Genomic DNA, 19428 nt, shown 5'->3' on the forward strand with positions numbered 1-19428 from the left:
GATTCAGTCTCCCCCATCCTAACATTGTATCTGTGCCGGGGTGGGGGTTCAAATTTCTCAAAAACTGCACAAGATTCAATAGAAAATGCTATCTTTTTGTATTACAGATATATTACCCCAAAAATAATGGTGGGGGGGGGGGGCTGAATCAGCCCCATTCTTATTAGCTTTAGAAATAAATAATTGGCACTTAAAGTTTATACATGTACAGTATATACATGTACATGTACATTGTACATGAGAGAGGGCATTGTCAGTCAAAATTGTTAAACTTTGCTCAATGCAGCCCCGAACACAGTCACATCGGCCTCTGCATCCCCTACCACTGACATCATCACCTTAAAATGGAAGGCTCCCTCTACGCCAGTGACCTCTTACATTGTGACCTGTGACCCACCTGACCCCAAGGAGTCAAAGGTCACCCTGAATGACCCCAAGGCGACAGAGGTTGTATTTGGTGACCTGACCCCAGGAAAGGAGTACATGTTTGGTATCGTGGCGGTTAATAAGAAGAAAGAAGGGGAGAAAGTTACGGTTAAGGCTACCACGAGTGAGTACTAAAATGGCTGGATTAATGTGTGGTTCTGGCTTTGCTAAATTTGATTCACTAAATTTCTTTTTACCCAGAAGTATTTAAACAATATCATGAATCATTTATGTCCAACCTCCTCTATTTGGTGCTGAAATGACCAGTTATCTGTTATTATCTTGCCATTTCATTTATTGATATGTTATGTTATACATGTATGTTATGTTATATTGATATCTTATATGATTTATATTTAATTATTGCTCATTGCTGTCCACTTATAATTCCTTTTTTGTTTTATTTACTATTACTACCTTTTACTTGTTTTATTTACCTTCAATTTAAGTTGTAAAGCGATTAGAAACTGTATTTTATTACAGTGTAAGCGCTGTATTAAAGCTCCTTACTATTATTATTCTAGAAATGACTTCTCACTATTTTCTAGTTCACATGAAAAGTTTTAATACTATAAAATTATAATGGCTCAAGCACTTTATTGTGGGGAGTGAGAATAGAGAATATTTGGAGGTAGATTGACATGTACAAAAGGATGGTTATTTCTGAAGTTGTCCATATTCAATGAAACTCCTGGCAAACTTTCATCTGCTTGTTGATACATGGTACATGTTTATAATTACCATATTTCTTTTTTATTCTTTCTGATATTGTTTGACAAACAGGCAAGTGACTTTACTTTTTAAAGAATTATTCAGATTTTAGTATATTATCATACTTTTGTGACCTTTGTTACTCATACAGTTACATGCACATGTAGTATTAACAGTTTATTTTCAATCTATAATCTAGCTGTTCATTGTAAGATCTAGAAAAATGCAGAACAAAATCATTAGTCAATCATATATTTTTGTGAGAATTGATACAACCTGTAAGCATATCTTCTTTAACATTTATTTTTGTTTCCATATTTAGAACCGAACAAGGTGCTGGATGCAACTATTGAGAGTGCGATGACCTCCTTAAAGGTCATGTGGAAATCACCTGAAGGTCAACTGACCGGTTACCATGTCAAGGTATCTCCCTCGGACGCCAAGAAGTCTTCACTCAAGATCAAAGATGTTGCCATCACAACGGCCGAATTTGAAGGCCTGATGCCTAATAAGGAATACAAGGTTCAGATTGTCACGGTTGCCGGGGAAACCGAGAGCGAGAAGGTCACTCTCGAAGGAAAGACTGGTGAGTAAAGATTAACATTCCATTGGATGCGAACGCCTAGGTGCCATTTTGTAATAAGTTACAACTTTGGAAACATTGATTGTGATTAGCTGCTGAACTCTGTTCCCATTTGAATGAGTAGTTGCCATTATTGTTATACATGTATAAAACTGATATGCTTACTGTACTTCTTAAAGCTTATTATCGGCAAGCCTTTAGTGTCTTAACTGAATGTGGCCAAGTGCAAATTTAGCTATATATGTGTTTTTATTTTGCATGTGTAATTGATTGCATGTTTCATAGAACATGGCACTAGTTACTTTATGTATAAAGCCTAAATATTTGGTGATCAATACATTAATCTTTAAAGTGCCACTACTCTTTAAGCAATGATCTTAAACTCCCTTTGACAAGAAAACCGCATTGTACTTGCACATTTGTATTGCTATATTTTTTGTTAAATTCTTGATAATTTGTCATATTATTTTCACAGTACACATACTAATAATTGAGTGGCCTCTTTCATGTACATGTAGTTTGTTTCCGTTCAAATTTATTTTCAATTGTAACTACAACTAGGATTTACATTTTAACAAAGATTTGCTTGAAATTACAATGTAGTCATCCATTAAGAGTTTAACCACCCGTGCCGAACGCACAGAAACGTTAGCCTAATAGAGCGCTAACAGTAAGCTCAGTCACATCTTTTGGATTGTTATTAAGTCAACACATTTATTTCAATGTTAAGCAATACATTGTTGTAACATTAGGCATCGCCGCCACATTACCCGATTGTAACAGCGCCTCTGTTAGTGCACTGTTTGCCCTAACAATGTTTCTGTGCGGTCAGTACCGAAGTAGTGTTGTCAAAAGTGGGTTTCATTTATCCTTTCTCATTACTCTTTGATTTCTGCTCCAGCAATGCCCGAGCTGATTGTCCTTCCCGTCATTGACCACTCCACCTCCTCTGGAACAGATCACCTTGAGGTTTCCTGGAAGAAACCTGATGGGGACATTACTGGCTACAGGGCTGTACTACAACCACCGGAAGGTACAGTTCACAAGGATATTTCTGTGTTTTCCACCTCCTAATGCTTTTAACCTTTGGTTACTACTAAAGATACTGTACATTAGGTTGTAAAATTCTAAGAACCTACATGTGTTACCTAGAGACCTGGCAGAAATCTGATGGAGACATTACTGGCTACAAGGTATTCCTACAACCATTCAGAAGGTACATTTCACAAAATACCAGTGCCAACTAGTGCTTTTATCCTTTCATTATGTTAGTTACTACTTAGGATATATTGTAGATAATGTTCACGTTCACAATAATTTCAGTGCCCCCCCTCCCCAGTTTCCTTTAATCTTTGGTTACTACTATGTAACAGTTTGGGATGATATGTCCTTTTAGGTACAGATCACCTTGAGGTCTTGAAGACAGCTGATGCAGAGGTTACTGGGTTTGGGGGCACCTCTTTTAAAAAGTCAGAGCCCCTTGTTTCCTGCAGGAATTCCACAGGTCTCTTTTCATTGCCATTCCTCCAAGTTTTTCATAGACGACTCAATATGGGGAAGGCTGGAAATCCGCGCTGGAAGACACTCAGCACCTTCTAAGTGGGCTTCCTGCTAATATTCACTGCTTGGACTTATGGTTATGTGCCTCGTGTGCATTGTGTTCATATCAGTTTTAGATCAAATTGATAATTTTCATTCTACAGGTGACAACCCTGAGGTTAAATTGGACGGGGATGATAAGACGAGCGTCAGATTCACAGGATTAGCACCAGGCAGAGAATACCATGTGGAGGTCTTTACTCTTCATGAGGATAAAGAGAGCGAGAAGGTCACCATTGTAGGAAGAACAGGTAAGAATATAGAAAGATAGGGAGATTGAAGGGTTGAGAGAGAGAGATAGAGAGGATATTTTGTAGAGCTCTATTCACTTCATGAGGATAAAGAGAGCGAGAAGGTCACCATTGTAGGAAGAACAGGTAAGAATATAGGAAGATAGGGAGATTGAAGGGTTGAGAGAGAGAGATAGAGAGGATATTTTGTAGAGCTCTATTCACTTCATGAGGATAAAGAGAGCGAGAAGGTCACCATTGTAGGAAGAACAGGTAAGAATATAGGAAGATAGGGAAATCGAAGGGTTGACAGAGAGAGATAGAGAGGATATTATGTAATGCTCTATTCGCTTCATGAGGATAAAGAGAGCGAGAAGGTCACCATTGTAGGAAGAACAGGTAAAAGTATAGGAAGATGGGGAGATTGAAGGGTTAAGAGAGAGAGATAGAGAGGATATTTTGTAGAGCTCTATTCACTTCATGAGGATAAAGAGAGCGAGAAGGTCACCATTGTAGGAAGAACAGGTAAAAATATAGGAAGATGGGGAGATCAAAGAGTTGAGAGAGAGAGAGATAGAGAGGATATTTTGTAGAACTCTATTCACTTCATGAGGATAAAGAGAGCAAGAAGGTCACCATCGTAGGAAAAACAGGTGAGAAGAAAAGATGATAGAGAGAAGGAGATGAAATGAAAGATAATGAGTAGATAGGAAATGGTAGAGATATGATAGAGGTAGGTGAACGGAAATAAAGATGTTTGCAACATTCATGAAGATGGAGCGTGTTAGAAGGCTTTAATTAACAGGAAACATACATGTAGTTGATGGAGGAGAATTAATGTAAAGAAAAAGAGATTGAAAGATAGAGGAAGAGAGAGAGATTAAGAGATCATAGAGAGAAAAAAAAACAAAGATACAGAGAGAGAGAGAGATAGACAAAGAGAGACAAACATTCAGACGGAGTGGTTATATGATTGGGCCCCCCCCCCCCCCGAAAAAAAAGAAAACAAGAAAAGAATGCAGATGTAGACATTTATTATTCAAATCTTTTTGTGTAGCATACATGTATGTGCTGTAATATTTTTTCTTTGCACTACTTACATGTATCCATAGAGTGTACTTTCATTCTAGTTTTTGGTGGAAATCATAGTACAAAATATTAATGTTTATGTCTTCATTTTGTACTGATACCTCTTCCTAAAATTTACATTATCTTGGTCCATATATAAACCCTTTTATTGCTGTGCTTCCTTCCTGTTTTCATATTCAATGCATTTCATTGTGATGTTCGTTACCTAAACATTCAATCCCGGTAAGTAGAAAGTGGCAAGGTCCACAAGGTTCGCAAGGCGTCCGTTTCCCCCACTTCATCGTCGGCGACCGTTTCGTGGAAAAAACCAGAGGGGGACGTCGGTGGCTATCGTGTCATTTGCGTACCCAAAGAAACTGAGAAAGATGGAAAGAAAGAAGAGGTTAAAATTGATGATGCTGGTGTGACCGAAACCATGTTTACCGGGCTAAGTCCGAGCACGGAATACGTTTGCAAGATTTATACGATATCCGCGCAAGGGACGGAAAGCAGTAGCGTGAAAGTGGAAGTGAAGACAGGTGAGATGTTCATTTTTGCTTTACTGATATTTTTAAGTAATTGGATTATTTTTGATAACTCTAAAATTTGCTGTGCTTTTTTTAACACTTAAGATTTACTAAGCATCTAAACATACTTGTAGCTTTAATAGGAAGATGTGTGTGACATAGTGAGTTTCAGTTTAAACGTTCATCAGTGCACTCGACTAATATTATGTTGAATTTCATATAATTCAAACCTTTACAGGATTATTATGTTGAAGCTAAGTGATATTTGATACATGAAATCTAACAAAACATAGTAATATGTAAATGAGCTGTTGAGTTTTGTCTTAACCATTTGATGATGGTACACATGTTTGATATTTTCTAGAATACCACGAAAATAGGAAAATTCATTGTCTAGTATATGTACATGTATGCAATAAGATTGAATGAGTATAGGTAAACTTTTAATAGCACTGCTCAGCACAATATTTGAAATAATTTTTTTTTCACTTTGCTCCTAATTGAATTATTTTTCACACTAATACAGTTCTTAAAACAAATTTTGTTTTGATATAGATTTTATCTGATGCAATCATTGTAAAAAGAGGATTTTTTTTTAAATTGTTTTTGTCTCACCTGCATAGCAGAGTGAGACTATAAGCGCCGCTTTTCCGACGGCGGCGGCGGCGGCGGCGTCAACACCAAATCTTAACCTGAGGTTAAGTTTTTGAAATGACAGCATAACTTAGAAAGTATATGGACCTAGTTCATGAAACTTGGCCATAAGGTTAATCAAGTATTACTGAACATCCTGCCTGAGTTTCATGTCACATGACCAAGGTCAAAGGTCATTTAGGGTCAATGAACTTAGACCATGTTGGGGGAATCAACATCAAAATCTTAACCTAAGGTTAAGTTTTTGAAATGTCATCATAACTTAGAAAATATATGGACCTAGTTCATGAAACTTATACATAAGGTTAATTAAGTATCACTGAACATCCTGCATGAGTTTCACATCACATGACCAAGGTCAAAGGTCATTTAGGGTCAATGAACTTTGGCCAAATTGGGGGTATCTGTTGAATTACCATCATAACTTTGAAAGTTTATGGATCTGATTCATGAAACTTGGACATAATAGTAATCAAGTATTACTGAACATCCTGTGCAAGTTTCAGGTCACATGATCAAGGTCAAAGGTCATTTAGGGTCAATGAACTTTGGCCAAATTGGGGTATTTGTTGAATTACAGCCATAAATTTGAAAGTGTGTTAGTCTAGTTCATAAAACTTGGACATAATAGTAATCAAGTATCACTGAACATCCTGTGCGAGTTTCAGGTCACATGATCAAGGTCAAAGGTCATGTAAGGTCAAAGAACTTTGGCCACGTTGGGGGTATTTGTTGAATTGCCATCATATCTCTATAAGTGTATTGGTCTAGTTCATAAAACGTGGAAATAAGAGTAACCAAGTATCACTGAACATCTTGTGCGAGTTATAGTAGTTTTCAAAATCAGCACTGCTGCTATATTGAATCGCGTGATGCAGGTGAGACGGCCAGAGGCATTCCACTTGTTTATTTTTTAAAAGCTTGCTGTGTGTTGACTCTGCTAATCTAATAAAATTATGCACACAACCTTCCTGAACCTGTTAAATGACTGAATTACAATGCCTCATTCTTACATTACTAATTTGGGTTAAGGAGCACTGGGAGAAAATATACAATAGTTCAAATATATTTTAATTTAAATTCATGCATATTTACCTGAGAAAAATTAGTTTATGTAGGTTTTTTTAAGAGTAGTATTGTGGTACTGTAGCTTTAATTTGCTTAATGAAATCATGTAGACCATACATATGCAATACATTTGGCAATCAATAAATTGAGCGATACCATTAATCTATTTCAGTTGTACCAATTATTATGATTTGATATTGCTCTAATTTCAGATGAGGAAAAAGAGGAGGGGGAAATCCCCGTTGTCAGTGATGTCACAGCCACGCCCACCACCAACTCAATCACTGTCTCATGGAAGGCTCCAGAGGGAGACATCACAGGATACAAAGTTTCTTGCACCCTGAAGAGTAAACCTGAAGATGTTGTTTCTGAGGTAATTCTCGCTAGTATTTTTTTTTTCAATGTACTTATTGATCACTAATCAGTGAGTGTACATGTACATGAATATTCATAAACAGTTCAGGTGGGTGTTTCATAAAGCTGTTCGTAAGATAAGAGCGGCTTTAAGAACGACTGGTGATCCTTTCTTTTTTGTAAATGGTATACTCCATTGGCGATGGTTTAGCACGTAAGAAAGGTTCACCAGTCGTTCTTAAAGTCGCTCTTAACTTACGAAAAGCTTTATGAAACGTCCCCCTGTACATATGCTGACAAACATTTGACTGCTTTTTATGGCTCAAACATATAAAAAAGAACAGTATATTGCGGCCATTGACATTTATGTATTTCAGCCATATTTTGACAGCCATCCTCTGTCTTTGTGAGGAGTTTACAATGCCAAAGGAATAATCATCAAAGGAGTTTACCAGTGCATATATTTACAAAGGTTTAAATAATAGATGTATGAATTATAAGAGTCCATGTTTTTTTGTGTAAAAAAGCATGCTAATTATGTTTTAGTGGACACATTAATTCTATACTGTGAGTTTATAACCTTACTAGCATAAATGCAGTGCCCTGTGATAAAAGCTTGCATTCTTTATTTGACCCTTTCTCCATATTCACACTAAATAAAGCATAATTAATTAAATCTGCATAAACTATGCATAAAGACCACAGATTCGAAATCTCCTTTGTGAATTTGGGCCACTATTTGTTCTTCAGGTTTCTACTGATGATAGTTCTACAACCACTGCATTGCTTGAGGGTCTGGATGAAGGCAAGGTGTATGTGATCAATGTGGTTTCCTTGAAGGACGAGGAGATGAGTAAACCTGCTACAATCACCGCTGAAACAAGTAAGAATAAACTTGACTCTTTGCCCACTTCGTTCGACTAGAGTCACATATAGCAGACTGCCAAGTTCGACTCAAGTCACATTATGTTCAGAATACACACAGAGTGCATTAAGTCTTTAAGTTCAAACACATGTACATAATACTGATGTGTGCTTCTCATTGCACTGTGTACAAACAAAACTTTTCTTTACAGTAAACCAATCAAAAGCTATTGTGAGCTGAATTAGCATAGTCCATGCAAAGCTCCTCTCAATGTTGCACCTTGAAATTAATGTGGTATAGGAGTGATTCTGTCTGTGGCGGGCAAAGAGTTAAGAGTATGGTTAAGAATACACTGTTGCCTCACTGAGATACATGTAAACACATACCGAAGCATTTTTTTTAACATGTGCACGGTATACCCCTTCCTCTTTGGTCAATTGGAAACACTATTCAGTTGAATTGAATTAGACCTGTATAAACTTGATCAACTGCAAATTTGACTTTGATATACATGTAATCCTTGTACACATTTACATGTACATGTAGTGTATCAATTTATACTTTATGTCGTAAGAAATAGACTAGCAATCAATCACAAATTAGCAATAAATTTCAGGACTTATGATTGAGTGTGGTACCTAAAATTGATGTTGATTTCAAATTATTATTTTCTTGGCATCACCTGTGCCTGGGAGGCCAAAAACGAGCTGAATCACTGTCACCTGCGACTCTCCCCTCTTGATATTAAACTTAACAGATGTGGGGTTTGCAGGTGGACCTTAAAACAAGGTTTTCCCCCTTATTCTTTTCATTATTCTTGTTACACATAGACATGTCTGGATTTGTTTTCTCTCTTTTTATAGTTGTCTGAAATATTCCTCTCTCATTTTGATACAGAAAAGCTGAAGATCCACAAAGTTCAAAATGCAGAGATATCCCAGACCGGTACCACTTCTCTCTCTATCTCTTGGGAGAAACCCAAGGGGGATGTGACTGGATATTTGGTCACTTGTCAAACCACAGCTGCAGCTGCTGCTGCTACTCCAAGAGATAAGACTTCCAAGGACAAAAAGAAGAAGGAGAAGAAGAAGAAAGATGAGGAGAAGAAAGATGAAGAGGAAAAAAATGAAGAAGAGGAAGAAGAGAAGGTGAAGGAGGAGGATGCAAAGGAGCAAGAAGAGATGGAGAGAGAGATACAGATTGAAAATCCTGAGGAGACGAGAGCATTGTTTGAAGATCTGAAGTCTGATGAAGAGTATGTCATCAAGATCTATACTTTGGTTGGAGAAAAGAAGAGTGATCGTGTCAAGATCATTGCAAAGACTGGTAAGTCTCGGTAAAATACCATCTTAAGATAAATTTAAGTTGTGGGGAAAGATGGAAATTAAACATTGTGAGCCACCATATTCATTTGGGAATTTTGGGATGAATATCAAGAAAACATTGTTCACTGCAAAAAATAAATTCTTTCAATTCCATCACATTCAAATATAACATATGGCAGCTAACACTATTACACCAACATTTTTGTATTCAATATTTACATTTAGAACGAGAATTAATCTTTTTAAAATTAGTTTTAAAAGTATAGAGTTATATACATGTATGCAAGCTCATCAGTTACTGTACCTTTGCCTTTGAAGCAAAGTTCATAATAATTATGAAACAGTTACTCTGAGAAATAAGATGCGCTTCCTGCTGATACTGTATTTCTCCCAATACTGCAGAACCTGAAGTGGATTACTCTGAAGATATCGCCCAACTCCTGGAGGCCAGTGAGCTCCTGGATGCCTCCCCTAGACCGGAAGAGGCTCCTCCGCCTGAAGAGGGTGTGGTTCCGCCAGTCAGGGACCTGAAGGCCACGCCCTCCTTGGACTACATCACGGTAACATGGAAGAAACCTAGTGAGGATGGTGTTACAGGGTATCACCTGACATGTGCATTGAAGAGTGATCCAGAAAAGGTCATCAAGGAGGTTAGTGTGTTTCATGTTTTAGTGGTAGCGATGGTGATGACATTGGTAGTGGTGATGGTGATTGTGGAGGTGATGATGATGATGATGACAATGATGATAATGGTGTTGATAAAATGATGGGTTGATGATGATGATGATGGTGGCGGTGATGATGATGATGATAAAATGATGGGTTGATGATGATGATGATGATGAAAGTGGTGGTGGTGATGATGTTAAAAATGATGGGATAATGATGATGAGGATGATGATAATGATGATGGTGATGATGATGATGATGATGGTGATGATGAAGATGGTGATGATGATGATGGTGATGATGATGATGATGATGACGATGACCTTGCTGCTGATCATGATGAGAAAACTGACAATAATGGCAATGGTGATGAAAAATTGAGGTGTTAATGAGACTATGATTCTGATGGTTTCATATACATGTACATGTATGTAAATTCACCTATTATTCTATTATTTTCCATTATCTCAGATAACACTGGATAAGCCTGAGACTGAGAAAGCCTCTATTGATGATCTGGAGGAAAGTACAACTTACATCATCAATATCGTGACGGTAACAGAAGATTCTAAAAGTGAGCCTGTCATAGTAGAAACAGAAACAAGTGAGTCTTTTTGTACCATGTCAGTTACTTGAGAAACTAAGAACTTGCTCAGACCTTTTACAAATACAAGATCATATTCCCCCCCCCCCCAAAAAAATGTCTTTCTTCTGTGCTTTTTGTCTCACCTGCATAGCAGAGTGAGACTATAGGCGCCGCTTTTCCGACGGCGACGGCGACGGCGGCGGCGACGGCGGCGGCGGCGGCGACGGCGGCGTCAACACCAAATCTTAACCTGAGGTTAAGTTTTTGAAATGACAGCATAACTTAGAAAGTATATGGACCTAGTTCATGAAACTTGGCCATAAGGTTAATCAAGTATTACTGAACATCCTGCCTGAGTTTCATGTCACATGACCAAGGTCAAAGGTCATTTAGGGTCAATGAACTTAGACCATGTTGGGGGAATCAACATCAAAATCTTAACCTAAGGTTAAGTTTTTGAAATGTCATCATAACTTAGAAAATATATGGACCTAGTTCATGAAACTTATACATAAGGTTAATCAAGTATCACTGAACATCCTGCTTGAGTTTCACATCACATGACCAAGGTCAAAGGTCATTTAGGGTCAATGAACTTTGGCCGAATTGGGGGTATCTGTTGAATTACCATCATAACTTTGAAAGTTTATGGATCTGATTCATGAAACTTGGACATAATAGTAATCAAGTATTACTGAACATCCTGTGCAAGTTTCAGGTCACATGATCAAGGTCAAAGGTCATTTAGGGTCAATGAACTTTGGCCAAATTGGGGTATTTGTTGAATTACAGCCATAAATTTGAAAGTGTGTTGGTCTAGTTCATAAAACTTGGACATAATAGTAATTAAGTATCACTGAACATCCTGTGCGAGTTTCAGGTCACATGATCAAGGTCAAAGGTCATGTAAGGTCAAAGAACTTTGGCCACGTTGGGGGTATTTGTTGAATTGCCATCATATCTCTATAAGTGTATTGGTCTAGTTCATAAAACGTGGAAATAAGAGTAACCAAGTATCACTGAACGTCTTGTGCGAGTTATAGTAGTTTTCAAAATCAGCACTGCTGCTCTATTGAATCGCGTGATGCAGGTGAGACGGCCAGAGGCATTCCACTTGTTTAAAGAAATAATCCTAATTTTTATTGTATAAAGCTGCCCTTTTGTTCTCAAAGTTGTCTACATGTATTTGTACTAAAAGATAGTTTTGAGAAAAGGATGTGATGTGTAATAATATTCTTCCTACATGTAATCCAAGAGCTACCCAGTTGTCAAAGAGGGTGCTCAGTTGGCCCAGAAATTTGACAGTTGAGATTTTCAAGGAATTTTTTATTATGCTTACTTTTACCGGTATTTCCTTTAGAATGCAATTCATGAATAATTTCATATTTTTGTCCCTCCACCCCGCCTCTTGGTGTAGAAACCCTGAAGATTCATCGGGTTCAAAATGCTGTGATATCAGAGACTGGCTCCACATCTCTGACTCTCACATGGGAGAAACCAAAAGGACCTGTTACTGGATATCTGGTCAACTGTCAAACTTCAGCTGCTGCAGCAACCCCCAGAGATAAGAAAGCATCCAATGACAAAAAGAAGGAGAAGAATGGGGATGATGGGAAGGTAGAAAAGGAAAATAAAGAGGAGGAGAACTCGGAGCAGGAGAAAGAAAGGAAGATAGAGGATCCTGAAGAGTTGAAAGCAGTTATTGAAGGTTTGAGAGCTGATGAGGATTACGTGATCAAGATATATACCCTGGTTGGAGAGAAGAAGAGCGAAAGGGTGAAGGTGACAGGAAAGACAGGTCAGTCAAATCAGGATATGAAGGTGGAACTCATGTAAACCTTGTAGATTTTACAATGTGTAGTACGTGTTTATACTGTACATGAATATCGATTTTTTTTTTCTGTGAGTGATTGATGCTTACATGTACATGTACATACATTTTATACTGTACATGTACATGTAGATGTACGTTAGATGTCAAAGTTCTTACAGTTGATAATGTTTGTTTTTTACATTCATAGACAAGATGCCTGTAGAAAATACTGACTCCATCACCGCAACATCAGACAAGGCCCCTGTAGAAAATACTGACCCCATCACCATAGCAACGGAATGGGTTAAATCATCATCCCTCAAAGCTACATGGACAAAGTCAGCGAGGGCAGCAGTCACTGGCTACAAGGTTACATGTCAACTGAAAGATGGCGGTGACCCAACATCACTGAAAGAGGTCAAGATCGATGACCCTGATGTGACCTCTGTGACCTTTGATGACCTCCAAGAGAAGGTCATATATCTAGTGGAAGCTGTTGTCGTGGATGGGGAGGAGGAAATTGACAAAGCCTCAACTGAGGCTGCACCAAGTGAGTCCATGAGAAATTAGATGCTGTGTTGAGTCTTTGATAAATACTGTTTAAATGTTGTCAAATCATACAGTTAAAATGAACATTTGTTTTATCAGTGAGTATTTCCCCATGTTGTCATAAAGGAAATAAACAAGAAACCCAGCTACATGTGTACATGTATATACATTCGGTAGGCTTGAATGATATAATAATAACTGCTTACATAAAAAACCAATGTCTTCATTGATGAGGTCTGTGAAAGCGACATCTTTTTTATGTATATGATCAATGGTTAATGTATAGTAGGATATTTATTGAGTTATACTTGCATTCTTTTTTTCCTCCTGTTTCAGAAAAAGCCACAAAATTGCCACCTGTTTCGAACGCCAAACTCGAGGCAGGCCCGGGGGCTCTCAACGTGACCTGGAAGCAACCTGATGGAGAGGTCAAAGGTTATCTTGTTACCTGTTCACCGGAGAAGGAAGATAAGAAGAAGAAGAAAGGAAAGGGGGATGATAAGAAGGATTCTGAAAAGGAGAAAAAGAAGAAGGACAAGAAGGAGAGTTTGGAGGATAGGACAAATGATGAGGAGGAGGCTGAAGATGGAAAGACAGAAGAGGTGAAGAAGGAGGATGAGGAAGAGAGCAACAAGGAGAAGGAAAATGATGGAGAGAAGGAAGAAAAAGAAGGAAAAGAAGAAGGTGTAGAGGACGAAAAGGAAAAGGATAAAACAACTCTGGATGAGGATGGTGGTAAGGAAGAAGAAAAGAAGAAGAAAAAGGACAAAACAACTCTTGGTGATGATAAGAAAGATGAAAAGGAAAAGAAGAAGGAAAAGACTGCTGTTGATGGAAATAAAAAGAAGGAGAAAACATCAGTGCATGGTGGAGGAAATAAGAGCACCAAAGAGGAGAAGAAAGAAATTAGACTTGATGATCCAGCTGTTACAGAGGCTGTGTTCAATGGTTTGGAGACTGAAACTGTGTATGTGATTAAAATCTACAGTCTGGATGGAGAGACTAAGAGTGATTCAGTCAAGCTGACTGGTAAACCTGGTATGTATTTGAACATGAGCAAGTGTATGATGTGGGGACTGTTTCATGAAACCGTTTAGATTTATATATGATTTTATGAACAGCTGAATCATGAAGGGCATATACATGTATTTCACCGATTGGAGAACCAAAGGCTTTGTTTGTTTTGGTTTTTTTTACAAATTGTCCCTACATTTCACGTTATTTAATTGAAATTTATGCCCCAAAATACATACTGATGTCTGCTTTTATGTTAAAGTCATCAATATTAATTTCTGTTTTTGAATTCATCTAATATGGTGGAGAGAAACATTTGACGCGTCATATTCAATAATTTTTAAGGTGTCCGTAACTTTATGAACAGTTTTTATGAAACAGCCTTCGAAACAATACCTACAAGTAATGTAGATCGTAACATTTCATTTGATGACAAATCTTGTGATAATGAGAAAATGTAAAAATGTACATGTATAAAATATTACCCTGCAATGTATAGAATTTTCTTAACGTTGCCAAAGTGTGTGACTTTTCTGGAAAGTGAAACGTGGTGACTTGTCTAGATTTGTGTTTCTGAAATAATACTGCATTCATTTCATCTACTTTCTCTCCCTTTGTCTTAGCACCTGTGGCCTCCACTGAAGAAGCCAAGTTACTGCCAGTAAAACATGCTGTGATCGAGGCAACAACATCAACATCCATCTCATTGTCATGGAAACAACCCAAATGTGACTTGACTGGATACCTAGTGACCTGTACATTGGATGACAAGAAGGATGGAGAGAAGAGTAAAGAGAAGAAGGACAAGAAAGAGAAATCAAAGGATAAGGATAAAAAGAAGAGGAAGGAAAGTGAAGCGAAAGAAGATGAATCTGAAAAGGAGGGAGATGATAAAGAAGAGATAAATGGAAAGAAGGAAAAGAAGAAGAAAAAGAAAGAAAAGACAATTGTTGGGGAGAAGGAGGATAGAGAAAAGGAGGATAATCAGAAGGAAATTACCCTGACTGGGGTTGAAGAAGAAGACAGTACAAAGGATGGAAAGAAAGAAGGACCGGCAGAAGATGAAGCAAAAGAGGAGGATAAGGAGAATGATATTGATGCTGGGAAGAAAGAAAAGAAAAAGAAGAAAAAGGAGAAGACTACTTTTGATGATGGTGGTGATCAAGATGAGGAGAAGAAAAAGGAAAAGGAACCTGTTGAAGATGATAAAGAAGAAGGAGAAAAGAGTGAAGAAAATAAGAAGAAGGAAAAGACAACTGTCGGTGAAGATGGAAAGAAGGAGAAAAAGAAAAAAGAAAAGACAACTGTAAATGATAATGAAGATGACGAAAAGAAGGAAAAGAAGAAGAAGAAGGAAAAGACTTCTCTTGCCAAAGGCGAGAAGAATAAACATGAAGATAAAGAGGAGAAGAGCTCCAAGAAGGATAAGAAGAACAAATCAAAAGATGAAAAAGAAATAGAAGACATCCAGATTGATGACCCGAAGGTCACGAAAGCTACATTCAACAACTTGCAGCCAAGCAAGACCTACATTCTGAAAATATTTACGGTCAATGGAGACAAGAAAAGTGAACGAGTTAAAATTACTGGAAAAACAGGTTAGCAATTCCTTTAATTGGTTTAAATTTTTCCATAAACAATTATTTTTATTTTTAAAGAAGGTATGCAACACTTGTTATTTACAGTTTTGATTTATCAGGGCTTACATGTAAGTTAACATTGTTATTTTTGTTTGGTTAGCTAATTTTCATTTTAGAAAACACAAGTAGGTTTATAGCTACTTGAACAGCTGTATAATGCTGATGGTATTCAGATTCTCTTTACTGCAACAGGGAAATACAATGCAGAATTAGGGAATTGTGATATTTACATGGACCTGAAAAGTTAATAATGTAGATTTGTATTTACTTTAATAAATTTGATTACTGAATTAGCTGTTATGAAACTACATGTAAGAAGAACATTTGATCAACTGTAGTAAGCTATCTTTGCATATTTCTAATTTATTTCTTTTTTCCTTTTTAAATTGCAGTCAAGGAGGAGAAGAAAGGTATAGAAACAGCATGAAAATGGCACATTAACAATCAACGATAACATGGAGATGCACATTTTACACTACTAGGAATTGTTAGTGCACAACTACTAACGTTAAATGGCTGGCCAATCACCAATCTGTGATTATTAAACCCTGTAGTTTAGTAGTTCACTATGAACGTTTTCATCAGTACTGATTGTGTTGTTATTGTTGATAATGATGATGAGGATGACGATGATGACGGCGACGATGATGATGATTATGCTGATGATGATGAAGAAGGGAATGGCGGCAATGATGATGATATTGATGATAATGACGATAGTGACGACATTGATAATAATTATAATGATTTCCTTACAGTGACTGTGTTTGTAGTATTGATTATTGTGATTATGATGATGATAGTGATGATAATGATGATGGTGATGATAGTGATCATGATGATGATCATGATCATACATGTATGCATTCATAGGAGACCCATATTAACATTTTCACAAGTGAAGTGATTGTCGCACTATTACTAATGACGACGTATTGAGTATACATAATGATCACAAGGGTGTTTTAAAATTTAAGAGAACAATGGATAGTTGGTTAAAATAAAAAAAAAGAGTCAAATAAAGAGAGAGGTGAAGAGTGGAGGGATTGGGAATAAAAGATTGGCAGAGAAAAGGGTATACATGTACATGTACATACATGTATGTACAGTACAAAAGATAAAGAGAGATTGTAAGGGGAGGGGGCTACTGTTTGGTATTGAAATTTGGCATTAAATTCAGCAATTAATCTCATGTGTTTAAATAAAGATTTATTACCGGTACAAAAAAAAACTTGTTTTCCTGTTGATGACTTTGTATGGGTACATATAATCATATAGAAGCATTGTGGAACATTATGATGACAACCTATTAAAAAGCTTTGTTTCACATGATCTCATGATATGTACAATTTCATAATATATCAAAGGTAATTTTTGTGTACTTTCTCTCAATTGTTTTTTTGTGAGGATGGGTACGGGGGGGGGGGGGGGGGGTCTTGGTCGTGGAGTACCTTTCAAGGTAAATTTGACCATTATTATGATATAAATTTTAGTATACACCTGTATGTATATAATGCATTATTTTAATGAATATTATACATGTACCTGTAACCTTTCCAAGCTCCCACAAAGCAAATGGACGAGGATGAAGCAGCGAGAACGATCCAGAAGAACTTTAAAAAGTTTAAATCAAAGAAGAAGAAGAAAACACCAGGTTGGAAAAAGAAAAAGCACTGACTAATCCTGAATTCACCAAGTTCCAGTCTTGATGTACACTGGAACTTTCAGATTAAACTACAGTTCATGCACGAATAACCTAACTTTCTCTAGTCAAAGCAATTCTGTTTTTGTAGATACACATTTACTAAAAGCTGTAGTCAGACATACTGTAGTGAATCAATTGTCCCCACTTCTGCTATTGATTGCACACAATATATCCAGATTCTCCCCCTTTTTCCCCTTTAAGTTGTGTGGGCAAACTCTATTTTGATGCCACAGTTATTGTGTTATGAAGTCTCGAGTCATACTAGTATTAGGGAGTTTTCGCAACCACTCCTCAGACGCTTTCTGGAACATAAAGAATCTATAGTCAAAAGCTCTTCATTACAAAGCAACCTTTATTGAAAATCGATGAATCAAAACAGCCACGTCATCCTGGACTCTGAACAAACAGCATATTGGCAATTTTTCATCCACTCCGAATCTTAGGAGGATCTGACCTTCCGGTTCACCAATTTTTAAACAAAGACCTCTTAGATGTCCATTGTGATTTGTTGATGGCATTTTCAATAGATTTACTATGTTATAGAGTCCATCCCTGTTGCTATTGCAAAGACTCGCTATAAATGCAGTCAGGAGTTTACCTGGAGAAATCATCATGTGGTAAATTTTTGGAATAATTTGATTAGTAAGTTGTAACAAGTAAAATCTCTTGCCACTACAAGTTTTGATGACACCTCACATGCATTTATTACACATACATGTAATCAGTGGTGAGATTTGTCGCAGAATTTTTTCTCACCGTAATCGACAAAGACCAATAGAGTAGAGTCACTTTTATTTTTCCAGCTACATGTACATTGTCCCGATGTAGTCCTCAAAACCCCACTCACTAGGGCCACCAAGGTAAAATATCTGGTATGGATAACATACATGTACCATGGTGTTTTTCAGTAACAACTCTTTGCACCAAGCAAAATGTTTTTTTAATCAAATATGAACATTTTACTTTTCTAGTAGTTCTCTTCGTATTTCCTCTAATAATTTCCCTTCGTATTTTTTCTAACAATCTAGATTTGAAGTTGATTCTGATTCTTCGGATTCTCCTATCTTTTTTAACAATGATATGTTTATAATATACTAATTGACTGGCACAAAATGTTCAGTACATCCTACACCTTCACGCAATTGAGCTTTCCAGGAGGCAAAAAAAAAAAATGCTTAAAAAATTGTTTCCTTCCAAGAGCCTTTCCTTATACATGTATCTTTCTGTCTCTCATTTTCTATAAATTTTTTATAAAACTACATGTACTATAATAATCTTGTATACATGTTTTTTTTATTTTGTAATAGATTTGAGTATGATATTTTGTTACCTTTATACATGTACATGTAACTATTCTTTTTACCAGATGCAAATATGGTGATGAGCATATATTTTATTGTATGCTACATGTAGATATTACCGTAACAAGCATGTACATTGCCTCTTTGCATCATATTAAGATAACTTTATTTTAAAAGCGTTGTCCATCTCATAATATGGTTTTTAGCCTTTGTCGCATGCAGGCTCTTTTTTGCCTGTATCCCTAGGAAATGATACGTTAGTTACTCAACTTACATGTATTTGATTTCTTTTAATTAGCATATTTATAAAAAATACTTGGATTGTTTTACTGTTGTTTATATTGTTATCAGGGGAGTAATTCATGAACGGAGTTGTCAGACGTTTTATCTGACAAGTCCTGATTTATGCGACAGTTACCATAGTAACATTGCATTTCAGCCAATAAGAATGAAGGATTTTTGTCAGATCTGACAACTTGTTGGATGAAAATATTGAAACGTTCCCCAGGTCTACATCGAGTGATACAAGAATATGCAAAAAAGTGCAGTCAAACCTGCTTCTATGACTGTCTGTATAGCTAGAAGGTCTATTCATCTACATAAGATTTAATTGTTTCCCTTTAATATTTTCCCTTTTTGAACATTCTTGAAAAATTTACAAGAACACCTACTCACAAGGGCCAATCTTTGTGTCTCCTTTGAGTGCCTCTATACAGTATACATGTACAAGTTTTATTACTG

The 19428-nt window shown here is 36.8% G+C and overlaps 1 protein-coding gene across 1 annotated transcript in view; it reads left to right on the forward strand.

Moving 5' to 3' along the window:
* Positions 1-19428, forward strand: part of LOC129280349 (uncharacterized) — a 105183-nt gene that overhangs the window by 49181 nt on the left and 36574 nt on the right. Inside the window, exons 28-43 of the mRNA XM_064112195.1 lie at positions 287-550; positions 1460-1723; positions 2622-2753; positions 3424-3570; positions 4869-5156; positions 7079-7239; positions 7971-8103; positions 8983-9411; positions 9813-10060; positions 10551-10683; positions 12083-12463; positions 12687-13028; positions 13364-14065; positions 14665-15639; positions 16074-16091; positions 17243-17335. Of these exons, the coding sequence (XP_063968265.1) occupies positions 287-550; positions 1460-1723; positions 2622-2753; positions 3424-3570; positions 4869-5156; positions 7079-7239; positions 7971-8103; positions 8983-9411; positions 9813-10060; positions 10551-10683; positions 12083-12463; positions 12687-13028; positions 13364-14065; positions 14665-15639; positions 16074-16091; positions 17243-17335 (4710 nt within the window). The remainder of the gene's footprint in view (positions 1-286; positions 551-1459; positions 1724-2621; positions 2754-3423; positions 3571-4868; positions 5157-7078; positions 7240-7970; positions 8104-8982; positions 9412-9812; positions 10061-10550; positions 10684-12082; positions 12464-12686; positions 13029-13363; positions 14066-14664; positions 15640-16073; positions 16092-17242; positions 17336-19428) is intronic.

This window comes from Lytechinus pictus, chromosome 17, assembly GCF_037042905.1.
Source record: "Lytechinus pictus isolate F3 Inbred chromosome 17, Lp3.0, whole genome shotgun sequence".
NCBI classification, from domain to species: domain Eukaryota; kingdom Metazoa; phylum Echinodermata; class Echinoidea; order Temnopleuroida; family Toxopneustidae; genus Lytechinus; species Lytechinus pictus.